Raw genomic sequence first — 12,979 nt, 5'->3', positions numbered from 1 at the left:
TTCTTTTTAGAACCAAGTTATACTTTGGCCTTCACATCATTCCCTGCCAATGAGTTCCACAGGTTGAGTGGCTGTTATGTGAAGAAGTACTTCCTTCTATTTGTTTTAAACCTGCTGCCTATTAATTTAAACGGATCCCTGGTTTCGTGTTATGTGAAGGAGTGAATAACATATCCCTATTCACTTTCTCCACACCATTGATGATTTTACGGACTTCTGTCAGATCCTCCCTTAATCATCCCTTTTCTAAGCGGAACAGCCCCAGTCTTTTTAATTTCTCCTCAGATGGAAGCTGTTCCATACCCCTAGTCATTTTTGTTGCCCTTCTCTGTACTTTTTCCAGTTCTAAAATATCTTTTTTGAGATCGGACAACCAGAACTGCATGCAGTATTCATGAATTAATATAGTGGCATTATATTTTCTGTCTTATTATCTCTCCCTTTCCTTAGGGTTCCTAACATTCTGCTAGCTTTTCTTGACTGCCACTGCACACTGAACCAATGTTTTCAGAGAACTCTCCACAATGACTCCAAGATCTCTTTCTTGAGTGATAACAGCCAATTTAGATGCCATCATTTTGTATGTACAGTTGGGATAATTTTTTCCAAGGTGCATTACTTTGCACTTATCAACATTGAATTTTATCTGCCATATTATTACACAGTCACACAGGTTAGTGAGATCCCTTTGTAACTCTTCACAGTCAGCTTTGGACTTGAGTATCTATCTTGAGTAATTTAATATCATCTGCAAACTTTGCCACCTCACTGTTTACCCCCTTTTCCAGATAATTTACTAATAAGTTGAAACAGCAGTGGTCCCACTACAGAGCTTTGGGGGACTCCGCTATTTACCTATCTCCATTGTAACAACTGACCATTTATTCCTACCCATTGTTTCCCATCTTTTAACCAGTTACTGATCCACGAGACGACTTTCCTCTCATCCCATGACCACTTATTTTGCCTAAGCGCCTTTGGTGAGGGACCATGTCAAAGGCTTTCTGAAAGTTCAAGTACACTATATCCACTGGATCACCTTAGTTCACATATTTGTTGACACCCTCAAAGCATTCTAATAGATTGCTGAGGCATGATTTTCCTTTATAAAAGCCATGTACAAAATCCGTATACAATTTTACAAACTTCAGAAAGTATACAAAGTGACACGGTTCAGTCTTAGATTTGTGCAGCATAATATCAATAGAATAGATTTTTAAGATTGCTTACTTTGACCGGAGGAGAACTGGTGCGTTGTGCTTCTGGTGGCTGTCCCTCGTCTTCAGGTAGGGTTGGCATGGTAGCTGGTGAGAGACACGATGGACTGCAATGTGGACTAAAAAGACCATGCACTGCTGGGAATGTCTGTTTCAAGTTAACCTCAAGGGATAAGCACTGAGATGCCTTGTGATCCACAGACTATAGTGTATGCCAAAAATACAAATCAAATCCATTTAAAATCTATGGTCAAACACTGGGGATCACTTTATAACAACAAACAATAATAAAGTTTAAAATTAAAAATGATTTGCCTTCTTGCATTTTATTAACTAAAATTTCAAAGATCAAATATAACATGATAAAATATTTAAAGGAACAATCTTCCTTATTTACTTGATTTCCCCCCCCCTGTTTCCTAGGAGATTTTTCAGACTTTCTGCATCTGATTCGCTTGTGACTATGAACTGCCCTTTCAAAAAGCTCTTTAGAAAGGGAGTGTGTGTAATGGATACCTACAATATATCCCTGAACAAACACTGCAACCTTACTACTGCAGAGTGTGATCTCAGATCTGATATGCTAAGGAGGATGAGAAAGGAAAATCCCCAAGACAAAATGTTGCTGATTCAGGAGGTGCCACTTTTCCTCTGAGCTAGTATTGAATAGGTCTATGTGTACCTTGCACAGTTCGGTTACCAAAGGGTTTTCACAAATTGGTCCCTGGAGCCTCACTTCTGCAGTTACAACTGAATCAAACCTCTGCACAATTTTTTTTAGCGGTTTGGGTTTAACAAACTGGAATCTCCTAAGAACAAGCCTCAGCCAGCTTTCTAACCCTCTCACACTCATCAGAGCCCCCCTTCTTACTTTAGATGTCTTTAGAGTTGTTGGGGGAAAGATGGAGGGAAGCTGATTTCAGGAATGGAGGTTCACTGGCTTCCAAACTATGCAGACATTCAGTCCATGTTCACCTAACATTCAGGAGACTAGAACAAATCTGATGAACACATTGAATCTTGAATGCCTGGCTCAGTTCAAGTGGGTTTGAGGTTCAGTGCCACTATTTTGCACTAGGTAATGCATCAATAGCTAACACTAGTGTTAAGGGCTCTGTCCTGTCTGAGATGCTGTCTTTTAGATAAGGCATAAAATATAACTCCTGATCAAATGCAGCCATTGTAAATCCTGTAGCCGTTTTTACAAAAGCCGAAGATATTAACTCATGTCCTGACCAAGTTTCAACTCTGGAAATTATATTTGCCTACCTAAATTCTCCATGTACTTTCAACTGGAGGAAGTATTCTCCACTTCCTGTCTTAAACTATCAGACAGTGTTGCTGAGCACACAGTTAAACACCCACCATATTTAATTCCAAGAGTAGCTGAATTTCAGAGATGGTTACTGTAATTCTTATGGAAATCATTTGTACAGCACTTTGGATCCATTTGGGTGACAGGGACTATATAGTAATCAAGATAATATATTCCAACTTTTGCTTCAAAGAAAAGCCTGCCTGATGGACTTATTAAGGCAATACAGCCATCACAGTCCAAGAACATATTTCCTGGGGGCTCTTTCTTACCTGTACTTTTCAAGAGGATTTTTTCTGCTTTTAAGAATGCCGAAAAAATGTGGGACATGTATTTTAAGCAATCTTAGAGTTTGGAGGTTTCTGTGGTAAGTTACTAACTTCCCATAGCTATTATGTCTCTTCCTATGAACCCAGATCAGCCTGGGGCATCTCTTTTCCAGTGAGAATTATGCAAAGTGAAAAAAACAATTATGCCTAAGAAAGGTTGGCAGGAATTTTATGGTTCTATTTGCATAAGATCTATTGGTAACAAGGGGGAAAGAAAGCAACTGCTACTTTATCAGAGGAACAGAATTAAACTGCACAATACTATACTTTTAAATTGTATTATATAAATTTGTTAATGTAATTAAAGATAGAAAAATATTAGCACTGTGTAACACTGACAGACCGTGGTCACCGGCGGGCGGGATCGAATCTGGGACCTCTGTAGGGTGACCAGATCACCCAAGTCAAATATCGGGATGCGGAGGGAGGGCGGGAGGGTGACGCGGGGGGGGGGGGGGGCAAAACAAAACAAAACAAAAAACAAACAAAAACACCCTTCCTCCACAAGCGCTGGAGGGAGGCCCAGGAGACGCAGGGGGAGCGCAGGACCGGGGTGAGTAAGAGTCCGGCCTGGCCCCGAGGAGGCAGGACTCAGTCCGGGCTCCAGGCTCCGGCGCATTTCCTTGTTTGTCCAGTGTCCCGACTGCACGCGGACGCGGGACAAGCAAGGAAATATCGGGGCCGTCCCGATAAAATCGGGACGTCTGGTCACCCTAGACCTCCGGAGCTTAGTGCATGAGCCTCTACTGCAAGAGCTAAAAGCCAACTGGCCCTTAGCTAAGGCTGTAGAGCAGACTCGTTACTCTCTCTCTCTCTCTAAATGGTTTCGGTGCCACTAGATGGGATAGAACAGTACACCCAGGAGGTGTGTGGGTTACAACTGCAGTCCTGTAAGTATCTATACACCTTCAATGTTTTCATTATGTACTATCTATGCTCCGACTAAGAGCCTGGTTTAGTGGTGTGAGCACAGAACTGGGAGCCAGTAACTTCTGAATACTATCTCTGTCTTTGAACTTGGAACCAAATTTTCAAAAACTTCCACTAATTTTGGATGCCTAAATTAGAGATGTTAAAACTATTACCTTATATTAGAAACTCTGTTCAGAGGTGCGAAGCAGCCACAACTCCAGTGGAAATCAGTGGAAGCTGTAGGTGCATGATGCCTCTAAAAAACAAATCAGACCCTTGGTGTCTCAAACTGTATACCTAAAAATTGAAGTACCTCAGATTAATGGACGCTTAAAAATGTTGTCCCCTTAACCTCTCTTACTTAGCTTTTCCATCAACTAGGGGATGATAATACCCACTTCATGTGGATATTGAAAGGGTTAATTAGTTAACGTCTATAAAGCAAGTTGAAGAGGAAAAATGCTACGTAATATGAAGAATTATTTTAAGTGGTATTCACTGTATATTATATTGCAGTCACTAAGCACTAAAACTTTACTGTGACCCCCGGTGGACAGTTTAGGAATATGGTTAGAAAACACATACAAGAGTTTAATCTACTCAGTGGCTGGATTTTGGTAATTGCCTCACGCAGGGCCTCACACAAAGGCTTCCCTGGACAGAATACAGGACTACAGTGACTCCACCACAAAAGCAAATAAATACTATTGTACTGAAAAGAGGTATTGGTTAGAGAGAATGCAAACTAGATTGGGTTTGATGTCAGTGCATGGGTGTGTATACACACCTACACAGCAGTCAGACAACTTTCTACAGCTAAACCAAAACAACTTACTGAGTGAGCAAGTCAGATTTGTTGATGTATGATTTAATGATTCTATCAAATTAGCAAAGACCGATCAACTGCTTAGTTATTCTGGTTCCATTAAAGTAGGGCAGATCTGGCTTGCATACTAACTACCTTCTTATTGTTCATGTCACTATGAAAGTCTAACTGACAACAGCTTGTTGGTACATTACTGTAAGATTCTTAATTTTCTAGTTTAAACTTCAACTAGAAATTAGACAAAATAGAAACAATATCTACTAGGCAGATGGGTAATTAACATTCTCTCTTGTTTCAATTTATCTCCCGAAGTATCAGCTACCTGCTAAAGTTTATGCGCTGGTGAAAATTAGAGAAACATTGTGGCTTGAATTTACATTTATTGTTTTGTTAGCTCTCAGTATCGCTAATAGGAGGTACAAGAGAAAAGAAATGAAGAACAAGCACTTATGTGTATTATTTAATGTCCTCTCAACACACCCTAAGTAAATCACGGAATGAGGTGGATATCAGAGGCAGAACTCATTGCTCAGTTTACCATGAAGGCAAATGTTAACTGTATTCATTTTCTGGCTGGTAAACAGCAGGTACATTACGTCTGTGTGTGCTGGGAAAAATAATCACCACCTACAGTTGTTGGTCAATAAAGGATAGAGTAGCTTACAGTCTTGAACAGGTTCAACACTTGAACCCTATTATTTTCTCCCAACTCTGAATCACTGCATTATTCCTAGTCTTGAAGGATTAGAGTTTTATTGGTAAATGTCAATAAACATGGATTTCATTATATGCACACACACATACACTCACAAAATTTATGGATTATAATCAAAATGTACAGATAAGCAAATTAAGAAAAATGCTGCTTGAGCACTTACTAGAGTTTGATGTAAGGCTGTTTACTTTATATATTTTGACATAGGATATTGACAATTTGGATTTTAACCTTGTAAGTTTTAATTTTTTTAATCTCAATGTCTACTACCATTAAATAACTGTTATCTGACACTCCCCCCTTAATTTCCCACAACCGTGAAAGTTTAAATTGATAAAAATAGGAAAAAAATGCTCAAAAATAAATATTGGTATTATCAGTCAAAAATGATAATAAATATAGAATTCTACAAAGTCTACTCATTCTTTATTCTTGAGTGAGAGACTGTTTTGTCTGGAGGAAAAAGAGGCACAGATAATTTAATATTCAATGCCTTTTAAACGAACTGTTAATTGTAAACTGTCTTTTACTAATTAAAAAGTTTTGCTCTAACTGGTTCATGAAAGAACAGGAAGATTTTGTCCAGCAACAGTTTGATTTTACCAGACTGGCTTTGAAAACGGCGGCCAGGCTTGCTTTGGTGAATTACGCTAGTGACACCAGTCGCAGGAGTCATAGCAGCAGCTACAAACGTGTCACGACCCTGCTGGTGTGCTTTAATGTAGTGCTCTTTGAAACAGTGCTAGGTTAAAGCACACTACAGAACCTTTAGTGCACATGAACCAAGTAGTGCACAACATGTTAGTGTCCTTTAGAAGTCACTATAGGGTGTTACCCTATAATGTAAACAAACCCTTACTTTTCATCTCCGGATACATAGGATTGAACAAAATCCTGCGATCTGAGCAACCTCTGAACTTGGTGAAAATTTGGATCCAATACAGCTTTAAAGCTTGAGCACATAACTACATAAAAGGTGGATTCAGTCCTTTCCTAGGTCACAAACGAAAATGAATTTGGTTGTTTTACCTAATTCTCAGCAGACACAGAAACACATCACCATATAATTTGGCACAGTTGACAGACAAGTACTCAAGAGAACCCTGGGACTGAAATATCAGGAATTATTTCAGGCCAAGACAGAGTTGTGCCTGCTACACTGCTAGATGTAAAATCTTTCATACTACCAGCTACCTACTTAGCCTAATATGTCTGACTCTGATGAGCATCTAATTCAAATTTAAAAAGACAACAATGCACAGTGCAATGAGGTTAACCATTAAACACCTCAAGTTTCAGCTCCTTATTTTGATTAAAAACACCAACCAACAACAACAAAACCCACCCACTCTTGCATATACCGCAGAGGGACAGATTCTGTGCTGTGCCTCTCAGAAAGTACAGCCTAATGGGCTGGTGGAATACAGGTTAATTTAAGCCACCATGGCAGTGCCTGGATCCTGGGTGGCAGGGGCCTGAAACAGCCTCTGGCATAAAATTAGAGCCTTACTCAGGCTACCGATGGGCTACTTTGGAGCCAGGAGCAGCCAAGAATCTTTGTATTGCTGAGCACTAAGAAAACTCCCTCTCCTGACCCTGTCACGTCTTCTTTGGTGCCGAACCCCATCTTTAGAAAACACTATGCCAGGGATATTCTCCCTTGGCTAACTGAGGTGCCTTTGTGTCTCCTATACACTGCCACAGTGTCTTAGAGGGCCTAGGATCAGCCCGAATTTTAGCAAAATATGAGCATATACTTTCCTTCCTAATAAAGACGTACGCATTAGCATTCCAGTTTTTTATTTAGACACTTTAAATTGTAAAACTTACGGGGTCAGATACTCTGGTACACTAAGGCTACATCTACACTACAGGGGGGAGTCGATTTAAGATACGCAAATTCAGCTACGTGAATAGCGTAGCTGAATTTGACGTATCGCAGCCGACTTACCCCGCTGTGAGGACAGCGGCAAAATCGACCTCTGCGGCTTCCCGTCGACGGCGCTTACTCCCACCTCCGCTGGTGGAGTAAGAGCGTCGATTCGGGGATCGATTGTCGCGTCCCGATGGGGCGCGATAAATCGATCCCCAAGACGTCGATTTCTACCCGCCGATTCAGGCGGGTAGTGTAGACCCAGCCTAAGGCAGAGGTGTTACATAAGCAACAAATTGGCCTTAAACTGACTGGGGATATCCAGTGGAGAATTTACCCTGTGCAGGAGGCATCTCTGACACTTCCTGCATCCTCCCTTCCCTCTTGTGTAAGGGGAAAAAAGGGGCATGTTGGGGTATGGGTGGGAAGGAGAGGAAAGGAGTGCGAACCAGAGCTCCGTCGCACCAGATCATTCACTGGAGTGACCTTACATCACTGGCATCAATTGGGGTTGCTGCTATGGTAGGGTGACCAGATGTCCTGATTTTATAGGGACAGTCCCGATTTTTGGGTCTTTTTCTTATATAGGCTCCTATTATCCCCCACCCCCATCCCAATTTTTCACACTTGCTGTCTGGTCACCCTATCCTATGGCCCCATAAGCAGAGCTCGGATGGAATGGAGACTCAAGCCCAGTCAAAGAACAGACAATCACCAGCAATGCGCTATGGCAGGAATGGTAGGATCTGATCTGTCCTCCCACAGAAAACCTGCAGTAGGGAAAATAATCACTAGAAACTCTTCAGAGTTCACCGCCATTCCCCTGTTAAGGTAAAGTGACTTATTTTGGGATATTGGGAGACAGGGTGCAGCCTTGAACCACCAGGACTCAAAACCTCCATGAGGAAACCAGGTTACAGTCCCAGGGCTGTAGTGAAGAGTGCCAGATGCTCCCTGGTCTGACACGAGCCAGCTGGTTACCTTTGGATTCATGCTGCCATTATAGCTCGGTACTGCTGGCTTTACCTCTCTAAGTTAAAGATTAGAAACCTCTTTATAAAAATATACAACAAAATAAGCTTCCACGGGATGCTGTGGAATAACCAATCACTGGAGATATCCAACACTGGACAAGGCAGCCATCGATGGTTTAGGAATAACAAAATTAATCCTGCCGTGTTTCATAAGGATGCACTATGGGCCGGATCAAATGTCCATTCAAGTCAGTGGAAGTATCTCCAGCAACATCAACAGGCATTGGATAAGGCTCTGTATGACCTTCTTCCATCCCAAAGGACTCTATCATTATGTTACTGTTGCTATTTTTATTAAAGCAAATGATCCACAATACCATTTTGAAACCAACCATGGAGTAACAGCAACAGCTTCAAAATAATCAGTTACAAATAAAAACCTCTAAAAATTATTTTTAACTCAATGCCACAAATGAAGTGGAAAAGGATGGAGGAGTAGAACATCGGTTCAGTTAAACCACTTCGTGGACTATACGAGAAAAAATTTAGTTGTTTTAAACAAGGCAAACACCCTATCCACCAGATTCTACTTTATTCTCACACTGAGTGACACGCAGTATAAATAAGTTTTGTTTAGTTCTTGTCTGTTATTGTACACCCTCTGCTTAAAATAGTTAGGTAAAAATGGATCCCCTTAGGGTTCAAATTTGTTGTCAGATATAGATCAGTGGATACAGAGAACTTTCTTCTATCACTGGGTAGCTTAGAACACAGTCTCCAGGAAATGATGATGTAGGAGCTGTATTCCATAAAAGGAAAAAGTATTCAGAAATGTTTGGCTTTTGATCTGTTCCCTCTGCAACCCATTTCACCACAGTAGAGAAAGCAGAGTATAATTAGTAAACTTACCCTCTCTGTCTGAGTCACAGCTGAAAACTGAGTTAGCAAGGGTTTAGAATAAAGATGCTTTACTCCATCTCCACTGCTAGTCTGACAGCTGACCTCAAATGCTCTGTCAAATCACAGCAAATATATAAGAAAAAGAGCAGAAATATAAACACAAAGTTTAGAAATTGTTTTCTTAAGATTCCTTGGTTCATATACTGCCCCCAGTCAAGGCAAGCAACTCCCATTGGCAGTAGTGGGAGTTCCACATTCTCATCAAGGATAGTATCTGGGTTTCTGAATGAAATATTTTTGAATTGCTCCTTGTGGGCCTAATTTGCCATTGCCCTGCACTTGTGCAGTCATTTGCGCCCCTGCAAAGTAAATGACAGGAGAGTGTAAATTGCTAGCAAATCAGAAAAGGAGCATTTTACATTCCCTTCACATTCGTGTAAAAGAACACACAGGGCGCAGGGCATTTGTGAATCAGATCCTCCGACCTTAAACTTCCTAACACTGAGGGTATGTCTACATTGCAATAAAACATTTGTGGCTGGCCCATGTCAGCTGACCTGGGCTCAGGCTGCACGGCTATAAGATTGCAGTGTAGGCATTCAGGTTTGGGAGCCTGAGCCCAAATCAGCTTATATGGGCCACCCATGAATGTTTTATTGCAATACAGACATACCCTCCATGTTAAGAAGTTTAAGGTCAGAGGATTTGATTCACAAATGTGCTGCACACTGTGTGTTCTTTTACACAAGTGGGAAGTGAATGTAAAATGATCCTTTCCTGGAGCCTGAATGTCTATACTGCAATTTGATAGCCCTGCAGTCTGAGCCTGCAAGCCCAAGTCAGCAGCCCTGGGCCAGCCATAGGTGTTTTATTGCAGGGTAGACCCACCCTAAGGCCTGGTCCCCACTAAGTCCCCACTTCGGACTAAGGTACGCAAATTCAGCTACGTTAATAACGTAGCTGAATTCGAAGTACCTTAGTCCGAACTTACCGCGGTCCAGACGCGGCAGGAAGTCTCCCCCAGTCGATGCCGCGTACTCCTCTCGGCGAGCTGGAGTACCGGCGCCGACTGTGAGCACTTCCGGGATCCCAGAACATCGATTGCGTGCCGCCGGACCCTCCGGTAAGTGAAGACAAGGCCTAAGACAGGTTATAGCTCTATTTCATTCTGTGAAAATTAATGCAAGACAGAAATACAATTTTCCTGCCAATTTATTTGTACTGCATGATATGCCTTTCAGTCACAAAACACTATTAATTATATATAGGAATTACTCCACTAAGAAAAAGTGCAATTTGTTAACATTTGCTGGCAATTTAAATCTTTAGATATAGATATATATATATAGAGGTCATGGACATTGATAGAAGGTGCTTATTTACTGCATGTAATTTTTTAAAAGTTATAAAGTTGATTTTTCACTTGAAGTAGTGCTTAAATTTGTAAGTTATTCTAAAACTGCTTTAGCCATCATTGATCTGCACAGATAATTAACAACTCCATAAGACACTGTATAATACCAATGTATTCTGCAATAATGTTTAATGAACCAAATTCTGCCCCCATTAATATCCATTCAACCCCATTGGGTAGGACCGAGAAGTTTTTTAGGCAGTTACAGTGTTGTCCCTCATGATGAGATATTGAACAATACTTTTCTAGGCTGTGCAGATTGTGTGCAGCTAGAATGTTAATGTAAGGTTTATTCCCTCTCACATACAGGATTTGATCCTGCAAAGTCTGAGAGCACTCCTATTGGCTTAAATGAGAGTTGAGGGCATCCATCACCTGGCAGGATTGAGCCCCGTATGCAGATGAAATTCAGATAATTGTGCCATGATAATATTTAACATGAATAATTTCTACATACATTGACTTTTAACTTATTAATCCTTTTTTATTCTTGTACCTCCTTATCCCTTACAAATACAGGGAGGTAAAAATCAAAAAAGAACCCAAAAAAGGAGACTGACCAAGCAATAGCATTCATATTGTGAAAAAGAAGGCCCCTAGCCTCTACAGATTTTTCAATCACCATATAATCTCATGGCTATAAAATCTTTCTTAAAATCATAAGGATTGCATACAGTTACCTGTCCCCCGGGTCTCACTTTATATAAACATACCAGAGGAAATGACTCTTTTCTACTTTGTAGTTTCCTCATGGCCCAAGAACATCTAAAACTCAATACAGTAAAAGCTTTGTTATCCAGCATGTTAGGGGAGTAGGGGGTGCCAGTAAATCAAAAATTCCAGTTAACTAAGAGTGAGGGGTTTGGGTGCAGAAGGGGGATCAGGGCTGGGATGCGGGAGGGAGTGCGGTATGCAGACTCTGGGAGGGAGTGTGGGTGAGTGAGGGGTTTTGGGATGCCGGATCCTGGCAGCGTGCGCCTCGGGCAGCTCCCCGGAAGCGGCGACTTGTCCCTGCTGCTCCTAGGCAGAGGCAAGGCTAGGCAGCTCTGTGCACTGCCTCTGCCCGCAGGCTCTGCCTCCACAAATCCCATTGGCTTCGGTTCCCACCCAATGGGAGCTGCAGAGCCAGTGATCAGGTCGGAGGCAGCACACGGAGCCCCTGTGGCCGTTCCTCCACCTAGTAGCAGCATGGACATGTCGCCGCTTCTGGGGAGTCAGGTAGGGAGCCTGCCGACCCTGCGCCAACCGGACTATAAACCCAACTTTCTATGAAGATCAGAAATACCAGTTTATAGAGCTTTTCAGTTGGTAAAGTGCTGGATAACACAACTTTTACTGTACTATTTAATAAAATCAGTTTGTAAGCATCTGTTTTAGAAATTCCACAGCTGGAATAGTTATTTTGTTCATCATACTATGTACAAATTAGAATATGCCACCATCTTGTTATTGAACAAAGAAGAAATAACTAATTAGGTAGGCAGCAAAGTATTCTGATTCTCCAGAGCATCTAAAAGTATCATTCTTTGGAGATTGTACTTTCAAAAATGAGGTAAAGGGTGGCCTGCACTAGTCTGAAGCATTTGTAGATACGGTGGATTGTTTGGAGAGTAATATTACAGGCATTAGTACTTAAAAATTAGTTCTGGTGAAAAGTGATGCATTCAGTGTGATGGAAAATGGAGTTCTTCATTTTTCTACCAAGTAAATACAGCAAAGGATAGTGAGAGTTTAATGTTCCCAAAATGCTTCTCCAATATACCTCCACTCTGGTTTGCAGGGAATACCTCTAGTTACCAAGACCCTCAGAGTCTGTGCTGAAATTGCCAACAACGGCACAAAATAGAACCAAATGTAGTGGGTTTTTTGTAGTATGTATAGCTGTAAAGTAGCGACTAAATTAGCAGCCAGGCACTTGGCCATTTAGGCTGGGATTTTCATAGGTGCCTAAGGGAGTTAGGCACCCAACCTCCCATTGAATTTCAGTAACACAAACTTATTCTGCAATAATATTTTATGGCCCAAATTCAAGGGGAGTTAGGTTTGTACTGCTTTAGGCACCTATGAAAATCCCGAGTTTAATATTTGCCCTTACCGAATGTTCTATATTGATTCTACTACACACACAAAATAGTTTTAACATAGACCCATCATACAGGGTTCTGGCTGTTTAATGAATAGCAATCACACCTGCAGTATAGGAATTCTCCATAAAAAATTGTTAGCCAGGTTCCATTCTGTTTTAACACTAGTTTATCAGAAGAAAACTATATGAATATTGCCACTTCTACTTAAGTATCAAACATTAAAACTTAGGTTTGTTCATTCAAGTAGCACTAAATCAGTTTTGAACCTGGTCTGTAGTCTCTTGTATTAGGATCCGATTTTGCTGCCACTAACAGGAGACTCAACTGGCAAATGCAGTTAATATATATTTTTAAAAACATTAGTAATAGTGAGGAATAGTCTTAAAATTTTAGAACAATGTGCTCAGGAAAATGGAT

General features: G+C 41.1%; 1 protein-coding gene across 9 annotated transcripts in view; it reads right to left on the bottom strand.

The window, feature by feature from the left end:
• IRAG1 (inositol 1,4,5-triphosphate receptor associated 1) overlaps positions 1-12,979 on the bottom strand; it is a 132,599-nt gene that overhangs the window by 72,664 nt on the left and 46,956 nt on the right. For 7 of the 9 annotated variants that reach the window (XM_034770008.1, XM_034770014.1, XM_034770015.1 and 4 more), the window contains 3 exons: positions 9,071-9,173; positions 3,947-4,029; positions 1,231-1,419 (listed from right to left, as the gene is read on the bottom strand). The exons of 1 other annotated variant lie outside the window; for it this stretch is intronic. In XM_034770008.1, the coding sequence (XP_034625899.1) occupies positions 1,231-1,299 (69 nt within the window). In that variant the 5' untranslated portion in view covers positions 1,300-1,419; positions 3,947-4,029; positions 9,071-9,173. The remainder of the gene's footprint in view (positions 1-1,230; positions 1,420-3,946; positions 4,030-9,070; positions 9,174-12,979) is intronic. One more of the 9 variants, XM_034770013.1, reaches the window with a different exon arrangement.

This window comes from Trachemys scripta, chromosome 4 (assembly GCF_013100865.1).
Source record: "Trachemys scripta elegans isolate TJP31775 chromosome 4, CAS_Tse_1.0, whole genome shotgun sequence".
Taxonomy (NCBI): Eukaryota; Metazoa; Chordata; order Testudines; family Emydidae; genus Trachemys; species Trachemys scripta.
Note: the sequence above shows the minus strand (reverse complement) of the source record. Positions and strands in the feature narration are given on the sequence as shown.